The sequence below is a fragment of the Pseudophryne corroboree genome, chromosome 6 (assembly GCF_028390025.1).
Source record: "Pseudophryne corroboree isolate aPseCor3 chromosome 6, aPseCor3.hap2, whole genome shotgun sequence".
NCBI lineage: Eukaryota > Metazoa > Chordata > Amphibia > Anura > Myobatrachidae > Pseudophryne > Pseudophryne corroboree.
In genome coordinates this window covers 333,198,165-333,217,547 of record NC_086449.1, presented here as the reverse complement: position 1 = coordinate 333,217,547, position 19,383 = coordinate 333,198,165, and the positions used below count along the sequence as shown (strand labels likewise).

Sequence of the window (19,383 nt, the reverse complement as noted above, 5' to 3'; positions counted from 1 at the left end):
GCGGTGGGGGGTGTGACGGGGGTAGTGAAGTTTCTTCACTCCCCCCGTCACCCGGCTCCATAGCAGTGCATGCTAATAAAGACGAGATTGTCCATATTGGCCTGCAGGCATAAGCAACCGGCACCAACAATGAACGAGCACGGGACGCGCATCATTGGAACCTACACACTGAACGATATGAGCGAGTTCTCGTTTATTAATGAACAAGAACGTTCATATCATTCAGTGAAAATCGCCTAATGTATAGGGCCTATTAGGCTAAGCACACATCAGACGATATATGGTCCCGATGCAGATCAGAACGATATATTGGCCACATCGTCTAAAGCAGTGGTAGCCAACCCTGGTCCTCAAGAGCTACCAACAGTTCACCTTTTCCAGCTCACCTAGGAGGTGCACAGGTGTAGTCATTACTAACTGACACATTTAAAAGATCCGCAGTTGGAGCTAATTACTTCACTGTGATTCTGTGAAGACACCTGGAAAACGTGAACTGTTGGTAGCTCTCGAGGACCAGGGTTGGCTACCACTGGTCTAAAGTGTACCCGTGATTGTGTGATCCTGCAGGTCGTCGGCGACGTCACCTCTCTGATGTTCTGTACATCAGATGTGACGACCCAGCGAGCGATGGAATGCATTCTGAATTTGCCTATGACCGATATATCACGAATCCGTGAGATATAACTTTCAGTGTGCATGGATCACCAATGTATCATTATATCGGCCGCCCCGTCAGTCGGGAACCACATTGTTTTGATGTGTACCCGGTTTAGAGTCCTCTCCCTAGGGAGGACATCAGAAACCAATGCTTAGCAACCACTGATGTTCCTGATCCAAAGGAAATACTTTTGGACTGATGGTATCCAATGGTTGCCAGCCACCAGATGCAGCTTTCCGATGCCTGACAGCTTTGTATGCAGCTGTGCACTCCCGGAAGTGGTGTCAGCATGCGCAATGCTCCAACCGCTTCTGCGCATGCACACACAGTAACAATTGATGGTTATACCCTCTAATGGTTTTGAAGCGATGGCTAGTATCCACCGCATCAATGGATTTGAAGTCGGAATCCCGGCAACCATTTAATTCCAGGCTTCCGATGCCCATCAATGCCTCTTGCTACTGCCAGCTAGTATGGTCAGGTAGTTAAGCAGCACTCAGCTGCCTGTCAAAGATTTATTGGTAAAATATAGCAAGAGATATTCTATTGTTGTTATAATCCATGACAAAAAAAACATTACTATTGTCGCTTGTTGTTAAATAAACCCCTATGCGTTTTGTTGCTTTATGGATTAGTTTACATTGCAATGACTTACTGTATTGTTTGTTTCTGTAGTGGGAGGAGGGCACTTAAGTTTTGCCTTAAGCTCCAGTTTGTCTAGAAAAGATTTTTTGCAGACACAAGTCGGGATAGAATTGGGGGTCCCAAACCAGTATCTTGCATGTGTACATAAAATAATACACGTGACCCTGGTCTGAGCAATCACGTTGATACAATTACCTAATGGTCTTATTTCCTCCAAGGTTACTGAGATGCTTTAGCTTCATCTACACCTACACCTACAACGTTAATGCACTAAAATAAAAGCATATAGTGATATGCCTATAAACTCTTGCTTCAGTTTCTGCATTGCTTGCCACAAATCAGAGTTTGCGTCACAATTATTATGGAGACTACTAATGTCATGCGTGCTGCTCAACCTCTTCCGAAACCTGAACAATGTAAACGGGTGCACACCATAACAGCTACAAAGAACAGGAAGCCAAAAGAAATACTGATATACCTATAGTGAAACAATAATCATGAGAGTTATACTGGCAAGAACTGAAAAACAAAGCGCAGATCTAGGAGAATTTAAGCTATTCTCTTCTTTTGTTTTAAATAGTGTGAGATGCAAATCTAAAAAGACAGACAGTCACTACTTCCTTAAAACCAACCACAAATAATAAGAATTTACTTACCGATAAGTCTATTTCTCGGAGTCCGTAGTGGATGCTGGGGTTCCTGAAAGGACCATGGGGAATAGCGGCTCCGCAGGAGACAGGGCACAAAAAGTAAAGCTTTAGGATCAGGTGGTGTGCACTGGCTCCTCCCCCTATGACCCTCCTCCAAGCCTCAGTTAGGATACTGTGCCCGGACGAGCGTACACAATAAGGAAGGATTTTGAATCCCGGGTAAGACTCATACCAGCCACACCAATCACACTGTACAACCTGTGATCTGAACCCAGTTAACAGTATGATAACAGCGGAGCCTCTGAAAAGATGGCTCACAACAATAATAACCCGATTTTTGTAACTATGTACAAGTATTGCAGATAATCCGCACTTGGGATGGGCGCCCAGCATCCACTACGGACTCCGAGAAATAGAATTATCGGTAAGTAAATTCTTATTTTCTCTATCGTCCTAGTGGATGCTGGGGTTCCTGAAAGGACCATGGGGATTATACCAAAGCTCCCAAACGGGCGGGAGAGTGCGGATGACTCTGCAGCACCGAATGAGAGAACTCCAGGTCCTCCTTAGCCAGGGTATCAAATTTGTAGGATTTTACAAACGTGTTTGCCCCTGACTAAGTAGCCGCTCGGCAAAGTTGTAAAGCCGAGACCCCTCGGGCAGCCGCCCAAGATGAGCCCACCTTCCTTGTGGAATGGGCATTTACATATTTTGGCTGTGGCAGGCCTGCCACAGAATGTGCAAGCTGAATTGTATTACACATCCAACTAGCAATAGTCTGCTTAGAAGCAAGAGCACCCAGTTTTTTGGGTGCATACAGGATAACAGCAAGTCAGTTTTCCTGACTCCAGCCGTCCTGGAACCTATATTTTCAGGGCCCTGACAACATCTAGCAACTTGGAGTCCTCCAAGTCCTTAGTAGGCGCAAGGCACCACAATAAGCTGGTTTAGGTGAAACACTGACACCACCTTAGGGAGAGAACTGGGGACGAGTCCGCAGCTCTGCCCTGTCCGAATGGACAAACAGATATGGGCTTTTTTGAGAAAAAAACCACCAATTTGACACTCGCCTGGCCCAGGCCAGGGCCAAGAGCATGGTCACTTTTCATGTGAGATGCTTCAAATCCACAGATTTGACTGGTTTTAAACCAATGTGATTTGAGGAATCCCAGAACTACGTTGAGATCCCACAGTGCCACTGGAGGCACAAAAAGGGGGTTGTATATGCAATACTCCCTTGACAACTTCTGGACTTCAGGAACTGAAGCCAATTCTTTCTGGAAGAAAATCGACAGGGCCGAAATTTGAACCTTAATGGACCCCAATTTGAGGCCCATAGACACTCCTGTTTGCAGGAAATGCAGGAATCGACCGAGTTGAAATTTCTTCGTGGGGCCTTCCTGGCCTCACACCACGCAACATATTTTCGCCCCATGTGGTGATAATGTTGTGCGGTCACCTCCTTCCTGGCTTTGACCAGGGTAGGAATGACCTCTTCCGGAATGCCTTTTTCCCTTAGGATCCGGCGTTCCACCGCCATGCCGTCAAACGCAGCTGCGGTAAATCTTGGAACAGACATGGTACTTGCTGAAGCAAGTCCCTTCTTAGCGGCAGAGGCCATAAGTCCTCTGTGAGCATCTCTTGAAGTTCCGGGTACCAAGTCCTTCTTGGCCAATCCGGAGCCATGAGTATAGTTCTTACTCCTCTACGTCTTATAATTCTCAGTACCTTAGGTATGAGAAGCAGAGGAGGGAACACATACACCGACTGGTACACCCACGGTGTTACCAGAACGTCCACAGCTATTGCCTGAGGGTCTCTTGACCTGGCGCAATACCTGTCCCGTTTTTTGTTCAGACGGGACGCCATCATGTCCACCTTTGGTATTTCCCAACGGTTCACAATCATGTGGAAAACTTCCCGATGAAGTTTCCACTCTCCCGGGTGGAGGTCGTGCCTGCTGAGGAAGTCTGCTTCCCAGTTTCCATTCCCGGAATGAAACACTGCTGACAGTGCTATCACATGATTTTCCGCCCAGCGAAAAGTCCTTGCAGTTTTTGCCATTGCCCTCCTGCTTCTTGTGCCGCCCTGTCTGTTTACGTGGGCGACTGCCGTGAAGTTTTTCCCACTGGATCAATACCGGCTGACCTTGAAGCAGAGGTCTTGCTAAGCTTAGAGCATTATAAAATTACCCTTAGCTCCAGTATATTTATGTGGAGAAAAATCTCCAGACTTGATCACACTCCCTGGAAATTTTTTCCTTGTGTGACTGCTCCCCAGCCTCTCGGGCTGGCCTCCGTGGTCACCAGCATCCAATCCTGAATGCCGAATCTGCGGCCCTCTAGAAGATGAGCACTCTGTAACCACCACAGGAGAGACACCCTTGTCCTTGGATATAGGGTTATCCGCTGATGCATCTGAAGATGCGATCCGGACCATTTGTCCAGCAGATCCCACTGAAAAGTTCTTGCGTGAAATCTGCCGAATGGAATTGCTTCGTAGGAAGCCTCTTTTCCTGGTTTTAGGAGGTTCCTGACTAGCTCGGATAACTCCCTGGCTTTCTCTTCCGGGAGAAACACCTTTTTCTGGACTGTGTCCAGAATCATCCCTAGGCACAGCAGACGTGTCGTCGGGAACAGCTGCGATTTTGGAATATTTAGAATCCACCCGTGCTGTTGTAGCAGTATCCGAGATAGTGCTACTCCGACCTCCAACTGTTCCCTGGACTTTGCCCTTATCAGGAGATCGTCCAAGTAAGGGATAATTAAGACGCCTTTTCTTTGAAGAAGAATCATCATTTCGGCCATTACCTTGGTAAAGACCCGGGGTGCCGTGGACAATCCAAACGGCAGCGTCTGAAACTGATAGTGACAGTTCTGTACCACGAACCTGAAGTACCCTTAGTGAGAAGGGCAAATTTGGGACATGGAGGTAAGCATCCCTGATGTCCCGGGACACTATATAGTCCCCTTCTTCCTGGTTCGTTATCACTGCTCTGAGTGACTCCATCTTGATTTGAACCTTTGTAAGTGTTCAAATTTTTTTAGATTTAGAATAGGTCTCACCTAGCCTTCTGGCTTCAGTACCACAATATAGTGTGGAATAATACCCCTTTCCTTGTTGTAGGAGGGGTAATTTGATTATCACCTGCTGGGAATACAGCTTGTGAATTGTTTCCCATACTGCCTCCTTGTCGGAGGGAGACCTTGGTAAAGCAGACTTCAGGAGCCTGCGAGGGGGAAACGTCTCGACATTCCAATCTGTACCCCTGGGATACTACTTGTAGGATCCAGGGGTCCTGTACGGTCCCAGCGTCATGCTGAGAGCTTGGCAGAAGCGGTGGAAGGCTTCTGTTCCTGGGAATGGGCTGCCTGCTGCAGTCTTCTTCCCTTTCCTCTATCCCTGGACAGATATGACTCTTATAGGGACGAAAGGACTGAGGCTGAAAAGACGGTGTCTTTTCTGCAGAGATGTGACTTAGGGTAAAAACGGTGGATTTTCCAGCAGTTGCCGTGGCCACCAGGTCCGATGGACCGACCCCAAATAACTCCTCTTCCTTTATACGGCAATACACCTTTGTGCCGTTTGGAATCTGCATCACCTGACCACTGTCGTGTCCATAAACATCTTGTGGCAGATATGGACATCGCACTTACTCTTGATGCCAGAGTGCAAATATCCCTCTGTGCATCTCGTATATATAGAAATGCATCCTTTAAATGCTCTATAGTCAATAAAATACTGTCCCTGTCAAGGGTATCAATATTTTTAGTCAGGGAATCCGACCAAGCCACCCCAGCTCTGCACATCCAGGCTGAGGCGATAGCTGGTCGCAGTATAACACCAGTATGTGTGTATATACTTTTTATGATATTTTCCAGCCTCCTGTCAGCTGGCTCCTTGAGGACGGCCCTATCTATAGACGGTACCGCCACTTGTTTTGATAAGCGTGTGAGCGCCTTATCCACCCTAAGGGGTGTTTCCCAACGCGCCCTAACTTCTGGCGGGAAAGGGTATACCGCCAATAATTTTTTATCGGGGGGAACCCACGCATCATCACACACTTCCTTTAATTTATCTGATTCAGGAAAAACTACAGGTAGTTTTTTCACATCCCACATAATACCCTCTTTTGTGGTACTTGTAGTATCAGAAATATGTAACACCTCCTTCATTGCCCTTAACATGTAACGTGTGGCCCTAAAGGGAAATACGTTTGTTTCTTCACCGTCGACGCTGAAATCAGTGTCCGTGTCTGTGTCTGTCGACCGACTGAGGTAAAAGGACGTTTTAACGCCCCTGACGGTGTTTGAGACGCCTGGACAGGTACTAATTTGTTTGCCAGCCGTCTCATGTCGCCAACCGACCTTGCAGCGTGTTGACATTATCACGTAATTCCATAAATAAGCCATCCATTCCGGTGTCGACTCCCTAGAGAGTGACATCACCATTACAGGCAATTTGCTCCGCCTCCTCACCAACATCGTCCTCATACATGTCGACACACACGTACCGACATATAGCACACACACACAGGGAATGCTCTGATAGAGGACAGGACCCCACTAGCCCCTTGGGGAGACAGAGGGAGAGTTTGCCAGCACACACCAAAGCGCTATATTTTACAGGGATAGCCTTATAATAAGTGCTCCCTTATAGCTGCTTTTATAAAATCACAATTTCGCCAAATTTTGCCCCCCCTCTCTTGATTTAACCCTGTTTCTGTAGTGCAGTGCAGGGGAGAGCCTGGGAGCCTTCCTGACCAGCGGAACTGTGTGAGGAAATGGCGCTGTGTGCTGAGGAGATAGGCCCCGCCCCTTTTTCGGCGGGCTCGTCTCCCGCTCTTTAACGGATTCTGGCAGGGGTTAAATATCTCCATATAGCCCCCGGAGGCTATATGTGAGGTATTTTATGCCAAAAAATAGGTTTACATTGCTTCCCAGGGCGCCCCCCCCCAGCGCCCTGCACCCTCAGTGACTGCCGTGTGAAGTGTGCTGAGAGGAAATGGCGCACAGCTGCAGTGCTGTGCGCTACCTTAAGAAGACTGAGGAGTCTTCTGCCGCCGATTCTGGACCTTCTTCTCTTTTCAGCATCTGCAAGGGGGCCGGCGGCGAGGCTCCGGTGACCATCCAGGCTGTACCTGTGATCGTCCCTCTGGAGCTAATGTCCAGTAGCCAAAGAAGCCAATCCATCCTGCACGCAGGTGAGTTCACTTCTTCTCCCCTAAGTCCCTCGTTGCAGTGATCCTGTTGCCAGCAGGACTCACTGTAAAATAAAAAACCTAAGCTAAACTTTTCTAAGCAGCTCTTTAGGAGAGCCACCTAGATTGCACCCTTCTCGGCCGGGCACAAAAACCTAACTGAGGCTTGGAGGAGGGTCATAGGGGGAGGAGCCAGTGCACACCACCTGATCCTAAAGCTTTACTTTTTGTGCCCTGTCTCCTGCGGAGCCGCTATTCCCCATGGTCCTTTCAGGAACCCCAGCATCCACTAGGACGATAGAGAAATTAAATTTACATTATATGACATGTACAGATACAGCCATGTTCACCTTTGCTGCATTGCTGTATGGCATGCTGAGCTGTGACTATTCGCAGCCAGTAATCACTACATTAATTCCATTAGGTATTACTGGAGTGAGTGCCGGCTGCAAATAGCTGCAGCCCGGCACGCAATACAGCATGCCGCATTGTAGTAAATTGTATTCATAAGAACGGGTGGTCTTCAGTATGCCGACTGACGGGATCCCGGCGCACAGTATACCGGCGCTGGAGGGAGAATAAAATAGCGCCACCGTATCCGTAGCGTGGGGAGCGCAGCGAGCCCGCAAGGGGCTAATTTGCGTTAGCCACGCTGTCGATAAGGCGGCGGTCGGGCTCCCGGCGCCGGTATGCTGGTCTCCGGGAGCCCGACCGCCGGCATACCATACTGAACCCCATAAGAACATCACCATGAGAGCCCATTAGTTTACCAAAACTACATGTGCCCCATAAACATCACATTACAGTAGTTCCCTCAAACATGTATTTTAACATGTACTTTTACGGATTATGAGCTTGATAATATACAATTGTTGGTGTGTTGTACATTATAACAAATAATTTGTGTTTAACGTTATTACAACCAAAGACAGGTTGGCTTCAGAACATGGGGTATATATAGCTACTTAGACATGTATGGATAAAGTTTACGTATGTTAGGTTCTATTATGGATTCCGTTAGATTAGTGTACCCCATGTATGCTCTGAACTTTAACCCAGAATGAGCGGATAGCAAAGTTAATAACATGTAAATCTCATAACATGCTCAATACTGTAACAAACAGGATTCCCATAAACAGCAGCGCAATGTGGGGCACTGGAGGTCAGATTAGGGTGGGGAGTAGACCGCGCCTCTCTTGGGACTCCTGTTAACAACTTTATAAGACAATATGCCTGTCAGATCAGCAAGCCCCATGTCTCACCATCTCAGCTCCCCCGCCGCTTCCATCTTCAGCTGTCAGCGACTTCCAGCCACAGCACCATGTGCGTCTCACAACATCTGCGTCATCGCGCCATAGCAACCACAAGCCCCGGCTCCACGCTAAACTGTCCCGTACAGTGCTGCGGCGCCACCTTGTGGGAAAAACCCTCACTGCACTCTGCTGTACATACGTTCGTATGGCTGCCAAACTAATTACAGGGCTTTGATTAATTCTCATTTAAAAAAATGATTTAGTTTGATGACAGACATAATACATTAATAGAGTGAGAGAACGTAAATAAGTTATACAGAAAAATGTATTTTTCTGCAGCGGGGTATACTGGTATTCCACAGGAAATAATATTGGGGTGTAGAGTTGGATCTTGAACATAGGCACCAACAGGCTAAAGCTTTGACTGTTCCCAGGTTGCACTGCACCGCCTCCTCTATATCCCCGCTTCCAGGCACTGGAGCTCAGTTTGTAAGTTGGTGCCTGCAGTGCAGGCAGCTAACTGAAAAGAGCTTTTCTGCCAAGAAAGAAGACTTCAAGGACCGCAGCATAGGCACTTGGTGCTATATGTGAGTATGACATATCATGCTGCGGCTCCCTCACCTCTCCCAGCGGCGCTGTATACTCCCACGCACTGGTTGCCGGGTACTTACAGCGCAGGCGCTCCGGTCTCATCAGGCACACATACCGCCGATGCTCTCCTGGATTGCGGAGGAGGTAAGAGGGTCCCCCATACGGGACATGCCGAAATCGCGACCCGGTTGCGCTCTCCATGGATGGACCGCGCCGCTGGCGTGGACACTGTGGCCGTGCAGGGATCCCACTATATCCACAAGGACAAGGAGCACAGGTCGGATTTACTAAAATCCGTTTAGTACAGGCTCCATAGTACCTGGTGGTGAAGTCCAGCAGAGGGGATAAGGCTCTGACATGTAGCCCCTCCCCCAGCCCCAGGTGCCATCTACAGAAGATGTTCCCGCCCTGGAGCTGCATCCCTCTCCCTCACTCCCTGTCAGCGTTTGGGCGCCATTACACAGAGCTGCGCTGATTCTGGGACTGCTGGGCACTGTCTCCTCTGTAAAGCCGCCTGCCTCATCAGCGCTGTGCATTTACAGGACACTTAAGTATTCTGCATGTCGTTTGGAAAGTGTTAGTTCAGAACAAGTGCATAACTAGAGGGATATTTAGTACAAGTATCCTGTGATATACATCCAGTATTTACTGTGCATTGTTTTATCTGTATACATACATAGCTTTACTTAGTATTGCTAGTCCAGTTTTATTGTTGTTTGTAATCATTTCTGCATTGTACATGTGACTGTGTGTGTGTGTGTGTGTGTGTGTGTGTGTGTGTGTGTGTGTGTGTGTGTGTGTGTGTGTGTGTGTGTGTGTGTGTGTGTGTGCCAGTAGCTGCTGTATGGTTCCTATTCCGTGTATCTCACACATATTGCTATCCCTATATTCTGTTCCCTGACGGGGGCTAAGTGCATCAGGGTCCTATATATATAGTGTTTCATAGGATATACTGTTTGGTATTTTTCTTTGTGTATTTCAGTCACCTTATACCACTTAAATCCTCAGTTTGTGATCTGCATTGCAATCACACTCCACAGGGGTTTTTTGTCAGGTACTGTGTCTGGCTATATTGTACTGTTACGCCCTAGAGCTACATTCTCTTATAATGCCTGCGTTACAGGGCGGGAGATCAGTGGCTGATCCTGTGTCATGCAGTGCTGATGCCACGGATTTATCTGAGGAAAATATTCCAGCTGAGGGTCCAGGTATTGGGGGTTCTGTACCCCTCGGTCAGCCTGCAGCACTGGTGGCACACCAAGACCCACCTTGGGCTGCTTTTTCTAATATACTGACTATGCTAATAACGAGACTTGTGCCCCCTGTGGGACCTCCTGTGGCTGTACAATCACATATTGTCTCTGTTGTAAATCCACCATGGGTGGATTCTCTGTCGACTCAGCTACAGCAGTTAAATCAGTCTTTGGTTAAACAAAAGTCTGACCCTTGCCCCCCTAGGACCAAAGGGTCATCTAAGTGGGCCATTTCTTCCTCACAATCCACGCATGTTTCGGATACTTCATCCGATGAAGATGCTGTATATACTGACCCATCAGACACTGATGCAGATGCTTCTGATGGGGAATCTACAACACAGGTGGATGTTCCTGACCTCTTGGAGGCTATCAAACTGATTCTTCAGATCGATGATGAAACTGAACTTCCAGATATGTCTAAAAAACGTGAACCTTTAAGTTCAAACGTCAGAAGGTTACTAAATTAGTTTTACCACATTCTGACCATTTAGTTGACATACGTCAGGAATCCTGGGAGTCTCCAGGAAAGAAATTCTCCCTGTCTAAAAAGATGCTAGCTCGTTATTCCCTCGCTGCAGAGTTAAGTAAAAATTGGGAAACACCGCTGCCAGTGGACTCACATGTTGCAGGTCTGGTGGTGTCTTCTACTCTGCCTGTCACTACCGTCACCTCTCTGAAGGAACCGACGGATAAGCGTGTGGAGGGTTGCTTGAAGTCTATTTACACTCTTGCGGGTGTTGTGCATAGACCTACTATAGCGGCTTCTTGGGCTGCAAAAGCTATTGAAGCTTGGGTTCAAGAAGTTGAAGCGGAGCTACCTCCTAATTTTTCTGATAATGCCAGTGTCTTTCATAAATTACCACAGCCTCTCATTACATTCAGGAGGCGGCCTCTGATGCTGGTGTGCTGGCAGCCAAAGCGTCTACTACGTCCATTCTGGCTCGCCGCATTCTGTGTGGTTGCGGTCCTGGTCTGTGGATCTGGACTCTAAAAAGATCTTGGAGGTGATCCCTTTTAAGGGAAACATCCTTTTTGGGGAAGATCTGAACAAGATTGTTGCTGACTTAGCGTCTGCTAAAACTGCATGTCTGCCGAGTACTAATCCTTCGGCTCCAAAGGCTAAAAGTACCACCTTTCATTCCTTTCGACCTCCAAGTAAAGCAATGATCAGGCATACCCGAAACAGGCTCGCACTTTCAAAACCTCTAAGCCTAATCTTAAACGTTCCTGGGCTGCCCGTTAACCTGCTTCCAAACCAGACAAGTCTGCTGCATGACGGGGCAGGCCTCCCCCTGGGGGACCCCATGGTGGGAGGACGACTTCTGCGGTTCGCCCAGGTATGGTTACAGACCACTTCAGACGCCTGGGTGAGGGAAGTCGTCACTCACGGATACGCCATCTCTTTCAAGAAACGTCCCCCTCACCAGTTTTGTTCGACAAATATCCCGTCGTATCCATTGAAAGCAAAATCTCTACATTTGGTGGTACAATCCCTTCTGGACACAGGAGTAATAGTGCCGGTGCCTCTGGCTCAGAGAGGCAGGGGGTACTATTCAAAGCTGTTCCTAGTTCCGAAACCGAATGGATCCTCACGGCCCATTCTCAACCTCAACTCTTTGAACAAATTTGTGAAGGTATCCAAATTCCGTATGGGAACTCTTCACTCTGTTGTTCTGGCCTTGGAGCCCAAAGAGTATATGGTATCCCTAGACATACAGGATGCTTACCTACATATACCTATTGCCCTGTCGCATCAGCAATATCTGCTGTTTGCTATTGGCAACCTACATTATCAATTCCAGGCAATTGCCTTTTGGACTGACCACGGCTCCGTGAATCTTCACCAAGGTCATGGCGGTCATGACGACCCTTTTCCGCCATTACGTTATCAGGATCCTGCCGTATCTGAACGACTTGTTGATCCTGGCGAACTCCTCAGAGGTTCTCCTCCGTCATCTGGAACTGACGGTCCAATTCCTGCAAACCCACGGGTGGCTCATCAACTGGAAGAAATCCTCGCTGGTTCCTGCTCGGAGTGTTATACACCTGGGGGCGATACTGGACACGCACAACCAACAGTTGTTATTGTCTCTGGAGAAGGTCCTGAAACTTCAGGACAGGATACGATGCTTCCTCTCTTGACCTCGTGTGTCTATACACTCGGCGATGCAAGTACTAGGCCTCATGGTGTCGGCTTTCGACATGGTAGAGTACAATCAATTTCATTCTCGCCCTCTGCAGAGGTTAATCCTTTCCAAGTGGGATGGCCTGCCTCACCAGATCAGGTCTCACATGATCTTCTTGACTCTGGAAGTTCGTCTGTCTCTGAGCTGGTGGCTCCAGGACCAACGATTGAGCAGGGGTCGTTCCTTCTGGATCTCCAATTGGGTCCTCCTAATGATGGATACCAGTCTGTGGGATTAAGGCGCGGTGTTGGAGCAACACTCTCTTCAGGGTCGGTGGACCAGGGAGGAATCTCTCCTTCCGATAAACATTCTGGAGTTGCGGGCAGTGTTCAATGCTCTGAAACTGGCCCTGCCTCTGGTTCAGAACCGGCCTGTTCAAGTACAGTCAGACAACGCCACCACGGTGGCATACATAAATCATCAAGGTGGCACTCAAAGCCGCATGGCAATGATGGAAGTGTCAAAGATTCTTCTATGGGCGGAATGTCATCTGCAAGCCATATCGGCAGTGTTCATTCCGGGGGTCCTCAACTGGGAAGCGGACTTCCTCAGTCATCAGGACGTACACGCCGCAGAGTGGGGCCTTCATCTGGAAGTCTTTCAACTCCTAGTGGACAAGTGGGGCCTACCAGATATAGACCTGATGGCGTCTCGACACAATCACAAGGTTCCGGTCTTTGGAGCAAGGACAAGGGATCCTCAAGCAGCGTTCGTGGACACCCTGGCAATTCCATGGAACTTTCGGCTGCCATACGTGTTCCCTCCAGTGTCACTCCTGCCCAGGGTAATAAGGAAGTTCAAGCAAGAAGGAGGATTACTCCTTCTAATCGCTCCAGCGTGGCCCAGACGGCATTGGTTCTCAGACCTTCAGAGTCTCTCGATAGAGCGTCCTCTTCTACTTCCGCAACACCCAGACCTCCTCATTCAGGGGCCTTGTGTCTACTGGCTTTGACGGCGCGCCTCTAGAAGCTTCAGTTCTGAGGGCCAAGGGATTTTCTGAGGCGGTCATTCAAACTATGTTGAAAGCCCGTAAACAGGCTTCGGTTCGGATTTATTATAGGGTCTGGAATTCTTACTTCACCTGGTGTGCGGCTAAGAATTATGCGTACAAGTTCAGTACTGCCAAACTTTTGGCTTTTTTGCAACAGGGCCTGGACTTAGACCTTCGTCTGGCCTCCTTCAAGGTTCATATTTCAGCCTTGTCGGTATGGTTTCAGAGAAAAATTGTGACTCTGCCTGAAGTTCATACTTTCACTCAGGGTGTTTTATGGATTCAACCTCTCTATGTTCCTCCTGTGGCTCCTTGGGATTTGTAGGTTGTTCTGGATGCCCTACAAGAGTCTCCGTATGAACCTTTTGAGTCTGTGGACCTTAAATGGCTTACACTTATGGTCTTATTTTTGCTGGCTATTGCCTTTGCTAGAAGGGTTTCAGATTTGGGTGCCTTATACTGTCGGTCACCCTTTCTGATTTTTTACCATGACCGTGCGGTTCTTAGAACTCGACCTGGTTATCTGCCTAAGGTGGTGCCGTCTTTCCACCTTAACCAAGAGATTGTGGTTCCGGCCTTTTATCTCTCCTGGTTTGTCCTCCAAAGAACGGTCTTTGGATGTTGTACGGGCTCTCCGTATATATGTGAAGAGAACCGCCTCTCTTAAGAGATCTGATTCTCACTTTGTCCTTTTTGGTTTTCACAAATGTGACAGGCCTGCGAATAAACAGACCTTGGCCAGATGGATTAGAATGGTGATTGCACAAGCTTATGTACAGGCTGGACTTCCAGCTCCTGCTACTATCAAGGCCCATTCTACTCAGTCTGTTGGACCTTCTTGGGCGGCCCGCCGTGGTGCGTCCCCAGAACAATTGTGCAAGGCGGCTACGTGGTCCTCAGTGAACACGTTCATAAGGTTCTATGCCTTTGATACTTCTGCCTCCCAGGATGCTTCCTTTGGATGCCAGGTTCTTGTGCCCGCTACAGTGCGTCCCCTCCCATGAGGAACTGCTTTAGGACATCCCCGATGTTATTCCCTGTGGAATACCAGTGTACCCCGCTGCAGAAAATGAGATTTATGGTAAGACTTATCATTGTTAAATCTCTTTCTGCGAGATACACTGGATTCCACAGGGCGCCCACCCTGACACACTTAGCTTCTTTGGGTTTGTATGGCATTAGCTACTGTTACCTTCTCCTGTCGTGAGAATGTGGTTATCTGTGGCTACTAACTACTGTCATCTCTTTTACCTGCTGCTGCATTGGACTGGTTAACAAAACTGAGCTTCAGTGCCTGGAGGCGGGGATATAGAGGAGGCGGTGCAGTGCATCCTGGGAACAGTCAAAGCTTTAGCCTGTTGGTGCCTCAGATCAAGATCCAACTCTACACCCCGATGTTATTCCCTGTGGAATCCAGTGTACCTCGCAGAAGGAGATTTAACAATGGTAAGTCATACCATAAATCTCCTTACTTCCTATTGACTTTTTCTAAAATGAGCAGATGACTGTACTTAAAATGATACATTTAAAATGCAAGTTGTAAATATGTAAAAGTCTCTAGATTACCTTAGAGATATATGTAATATTGTATATACTTTTGCTCAGCGCCTGATTGCAAGCTATTGTCACGCTGTCTTCCATAGCATAGCCCAGTGGTTCTTAAACTGTGTGCCGTGGCACCCTGGGGTGCCATAGGATACTTGTAGAGGTGCCTCAGGTTAGTGGTCCAGAACCAATTTAAACTATGTATTGTCAATGTTTAAGGCAAAACTAGTGCTGGTGACTACCAATCATATAATATGTGGACAAACAGAAGCCAATCTTACCTCACCACATGATTGACCCTAAGGATAACATATAAATATAATTTACTTAATTTATTATTTTTTTTCTTCTAAATTTCTCAATACGAAACTATTGGGGCCAGGGGTGCCATGAAACAAATTCTGATACTCTAGACTTTACTCCCGACCTTCAAAAAAAAGTCTGCTTCATCGAGAGGTTCGAAAAAATGGTCAAGGAAGACATCGAGAACACAACCTTCAGGAACACATACAGATCCAATCTGTCCAAGAAGGAAAGAGAAGCACTGAAGGCATTAAAGGAGAACACACTCATCACAGTTAAACCTGCGGACAAAGGGGGTGCGTGGTTTTACAGAATACCAAAGACTATAAAAAGGAAATAGAGAGGCAACTCAGGGATAACAAGACATATAAAAGACTTAGAGGAAACCCATCGGAAGGGATTAGTAAAGAAATGGAAAGTCTTCTTACAAAATATGAATGAAAAAAGGTTATTACAGTAGCAGAACGAAAATACATCATCATTACACATCCTTCCATACCAGTTATATATCCTATCCGTTTGATAGATAGACAGTGTCTAGTTAGACAGTCAATAGATAGACACCATATATTAGACAGACATTAGGTCGACAGGTTCAAAAGGTCGACAGGGTCAAAATGTCGACATGGAAAAGGTCGACAGGTCAAACAGTCGACATGGTCAAAAGGTCGCCATGAAAATGGTCGACATAAAAAAGATAGACAAATGTTTTTTTTTATGTAACATGTTTTTGGATTATTTCATACTTTCTCTATCCATGTCGGCATAGAGTTGGTTATAAACCTTGTGGCGAGCGCAGCGAGCCACCGTGCCCGAAGTGTGGCGAGCGAAGCAAGCCCCGCGAGGGTATGCCTTTCTACAATTGGGGGTCCCAGATGACAAAACTATCCACACAAACCACAAAAATGCAAAAAACATGGTGTCTACCTTTTTCATGTCGACCATTTTCATGCCGACCTTTTGACCCTGTCGACCTTTTGACCCTGTCGACCTTTTGACCTGTCGGCCTTTTGACTTGTCGACATTTTGACCCTGTCGACCTTTTGACCCTGTCGACCTAATGTCCATCAAACATATGGTGTCTATCTATTGACTGTCTAACTAGACACTATCTATCTTTCATACCGGAACCGTTATATATACCCTTCCGAAAATCCACAAAGACAATATACATCCACCAGGCCGGCCCGCAGCAGCCGGAACTGAATCAATGACATCTAATTTGTCACAGTACCTAGACCACATTCTGCAACCACTGGCACAGAAGACATCCTCTTATTTGAAGGATTCCACTGCAGTCATCCAGGAAATCAGGTTGATCAACTGGTCATCAGATTTTAAACAGGTGACGGCAGATGTCATGGCATAGTATACAGCCATAGACCATCACCATGGCCTGGAATCAACAGCATATTTTTGGAGAAAGAAAACTTGTACCAGGACTTAACAACATTTATCCTGGAAAGCACTGAGTTTATCCTAACAAACAACTTCTTCTGGTTCGATGGTTCGTATTATCTGCAATTACACGGGACTGCGATGGGCACCAGGTTCACCCCGAGCTATAATGTACAAAGAAAAAAGAAAGACTCTATGGGGTATATTTACTAAGATTCGTGATTGCCGGGATTTGGAGGGAGATTAAACACGAATGACATCGAATGTGTGAATGTGCAACTTTTTGTTTTTTTTACACCTCATTTACTATGCTGTCGTATTCTGCATTGTTGTGTTTTCCGATGTCGATGTCATTCGTAATTTCGGCCAGTGTTTTACGGGAGTGATTAGTAAAACATTGCCGAACTTAACACAATGAATCCCGGCCAGATCTGTGAGATCCGTGCAGGGCTTCATTGTGTACCTTAAAAATAGTGTTTAAAGTGTTAAAAATCACAAAAAAATTTGCATGGGGTCCCCCCTCCTAAGCATAACCAGCCTCGGGCTCTTTGAGCCGGTCCTGGTTTTAAAAATATGGGGGGGAAATTGACAGGGGTTCCCCCATATTTTAACAACCAGCACCGGGCTCTGCACCTGGTCCTGGTGCAAAAAATATGGGGGACAAAAAGCGTAGGGGTCCCCCGTATTTTTAACACCAGCACCGGGCTGCACTAGTCAGAGAGATAATGCCACAGCTGGGGGACACCTTTATATAGGTCCCAGCGGCCCTGGCATTAAATCACCAACTAGTCATCCCTGGCCGGGGTACCCTGGAGGAGTGGGGACCCCTTAAATCAAGGGGTCCCCCCTCCAGCCACCCAAGGGCCAGGGGTGAAGCCCGAGGCTGTCCCCCCCCCCCATCCAAGGGCGGCGGATGGGAGGCTTACATTCTTACATTCATACATAATTACCTATGTTGATGTCACAATCCTCACTGTAGGTTTCATATTTGGTGACTTACCCCTGCCATCTGTCCCGAATCCTGTGTCTTTTTACTCACTGAGTTAAACAGCTTGTCAGCACTATGAGTTTTCCTGAGTTCTCTGCCTGAAAGGTAATAGTTAATTAGCTCCACCTGTGGTGATCTCCTGTGTGAGGCTGAATTCAGTAATCTGAAGTTTAGGCCTAAAAGCCAGCATCCTATGTTTTGCAGAAGTTCAGGCTTCAGTGTTCTCTCGGCCTGCTAGGCCTCATTCTACATCACAGCCTAGTCTAGAGTACTCACATGACAGGGACTGTTCACCTGACCCAGAGTTGTCCAATCCTCTGCCAGCCTGAGACTCTCTGCATCACCTAATCCTGCTCTCCAATAACCAAGGACCAGGAAGTATAAGTAGGGAGTCTGAGTTGGAAAATGGGCCAGTTCCTCGTGTCACACACAGCTCTGTGTGAGCTTTGAAGCTGAGCTCCCTAAAGGTAACCTTTGTACTTTAGTTCCAGTGAAAACTCTGTTCCTTTGTTACCCAGTTTGGTTTACTTTTGTGTTGCCACTGATATTCACTATTTCCACGAGTCTCAACGTAAAGGCACAGCTGCAGTGGTTTATCTTAAAGGCACACTACAGTATTCCATAGTCTTAACTGAAAACCATAGCTGCCGTGTTTTATCTTTACTGCTGTTGTAGTTGTGATCTCCAGAGCTCCCGTATCCCTGTGGCTTCAGTGCTTCTAAGAACCTCCGTGCCTCCGAGCACCTCCGTGCCTCCGAGCACCTCCGTGCCTCCAAGAACCTCTGTGCCTCCGAGCACCTCCGTGCCTCCAAGAACCTCAGTGCCTCCAAGCACTTCTGCACCTCCAAGCACCTCAGTGCCTCCAAGCACCTCAGTGTTTCCAAGCACTTCTGCACCTCCAAGCACCTCAGTGCCTCCAAGCACCTCAGTGTTTCCAAGCACTTCTGCACCTCCAAGCACCTCAGTGCCTCCAAGCACCTCAGTGTTTCCAAGCACTTCTGCACCTACAAGCACTTCAGTGCTTCCAAGCACCTCAGTGCCTCCAAGCACTTCTGCACCTCCAAGCACCTCAGTGCCTCCAAGCACCTCAGTGTCTCCAAGCACTTCTGCACCTACAAGCACTTCAGTGCCTCCAAGCACCTCAGTGTTTCCAAGCACTTCTGCACCTACAAGCACTTCAGTGCCTCCAAGCACCTCAGTGCCTCCAAGCACTTCTGCACCTCCAAACACCCAGTGCTCACAAGCGTAATTGGTGTCTCCAGCATCCGGTACTCCTTCATTCATTCCTCAGCACCTTTTCAAATTCTGTCTTTCAGGAGACCTCCAGCATCCATACGTGCCTCCTGTCTGCCAACCAAATCCTGCATGAGGAAAACTTAGATTCGGCCATCTCAGCAGCAGTTCCTCTTCCCGGTCACCGGAAGAAACCCCGAGTCCACAACACTCCCAAACCAGGTCAGTAATAGTATTCGCATTGTCCTCCAGTCGCCCGCACAGACTTCACTAACACCGGGTACACAAAACCACAGTCATGACAGTTGACATGAAGCAGTCGGTCCTCTTCTCCAGTAGAATCCTGGGAGGTAGACCGCAAGGTTAAGTGGGGTCACTCTTGTGGTTGGCCCCACTTAACCTCGTGGTCTACCGCAGACCGCAAAGTTCCCACCATTGGATACAATGGAGCGCCTATGCGCTACATTATATCTACAGTGCGCAGCC

At 47.7% G+C, this 19,383-nt stretch overlaps 1 protein-coding gene across 4 annotated transcripts in view; it reads right to left on the bottom strand.

Moving 5' to 3' along the window:
- ICE2 (interactor of little elongation complex ELL subunit 2) overlaps positions 1-8,538 on the bottom strand; it is a 435,266-nt gene extending 426,728 nt beyond the window's left edge. For 2 of the 4 annotated variants that reach the window (XM_063926398.1, XM_063926397.1), the window contains exon 1: positions 8,416-8,538. In XM_063926398.1, coding sequence (XP_063782468.1) covers positions 8,416-8,441 — 26 coding nt within the window. In that variant the 5' untranslated portion in view covers positions 8,442-8,538. The remainder of the gene's footprint in view (positions 1-8,415) is intronic. The other 2 variants (XM_063926396.1, XM_063926399.1) reach the window with 2 other exon arrangements.
- Positions 8,539-19,383: the final 10,845 nt, after the last annotated feature.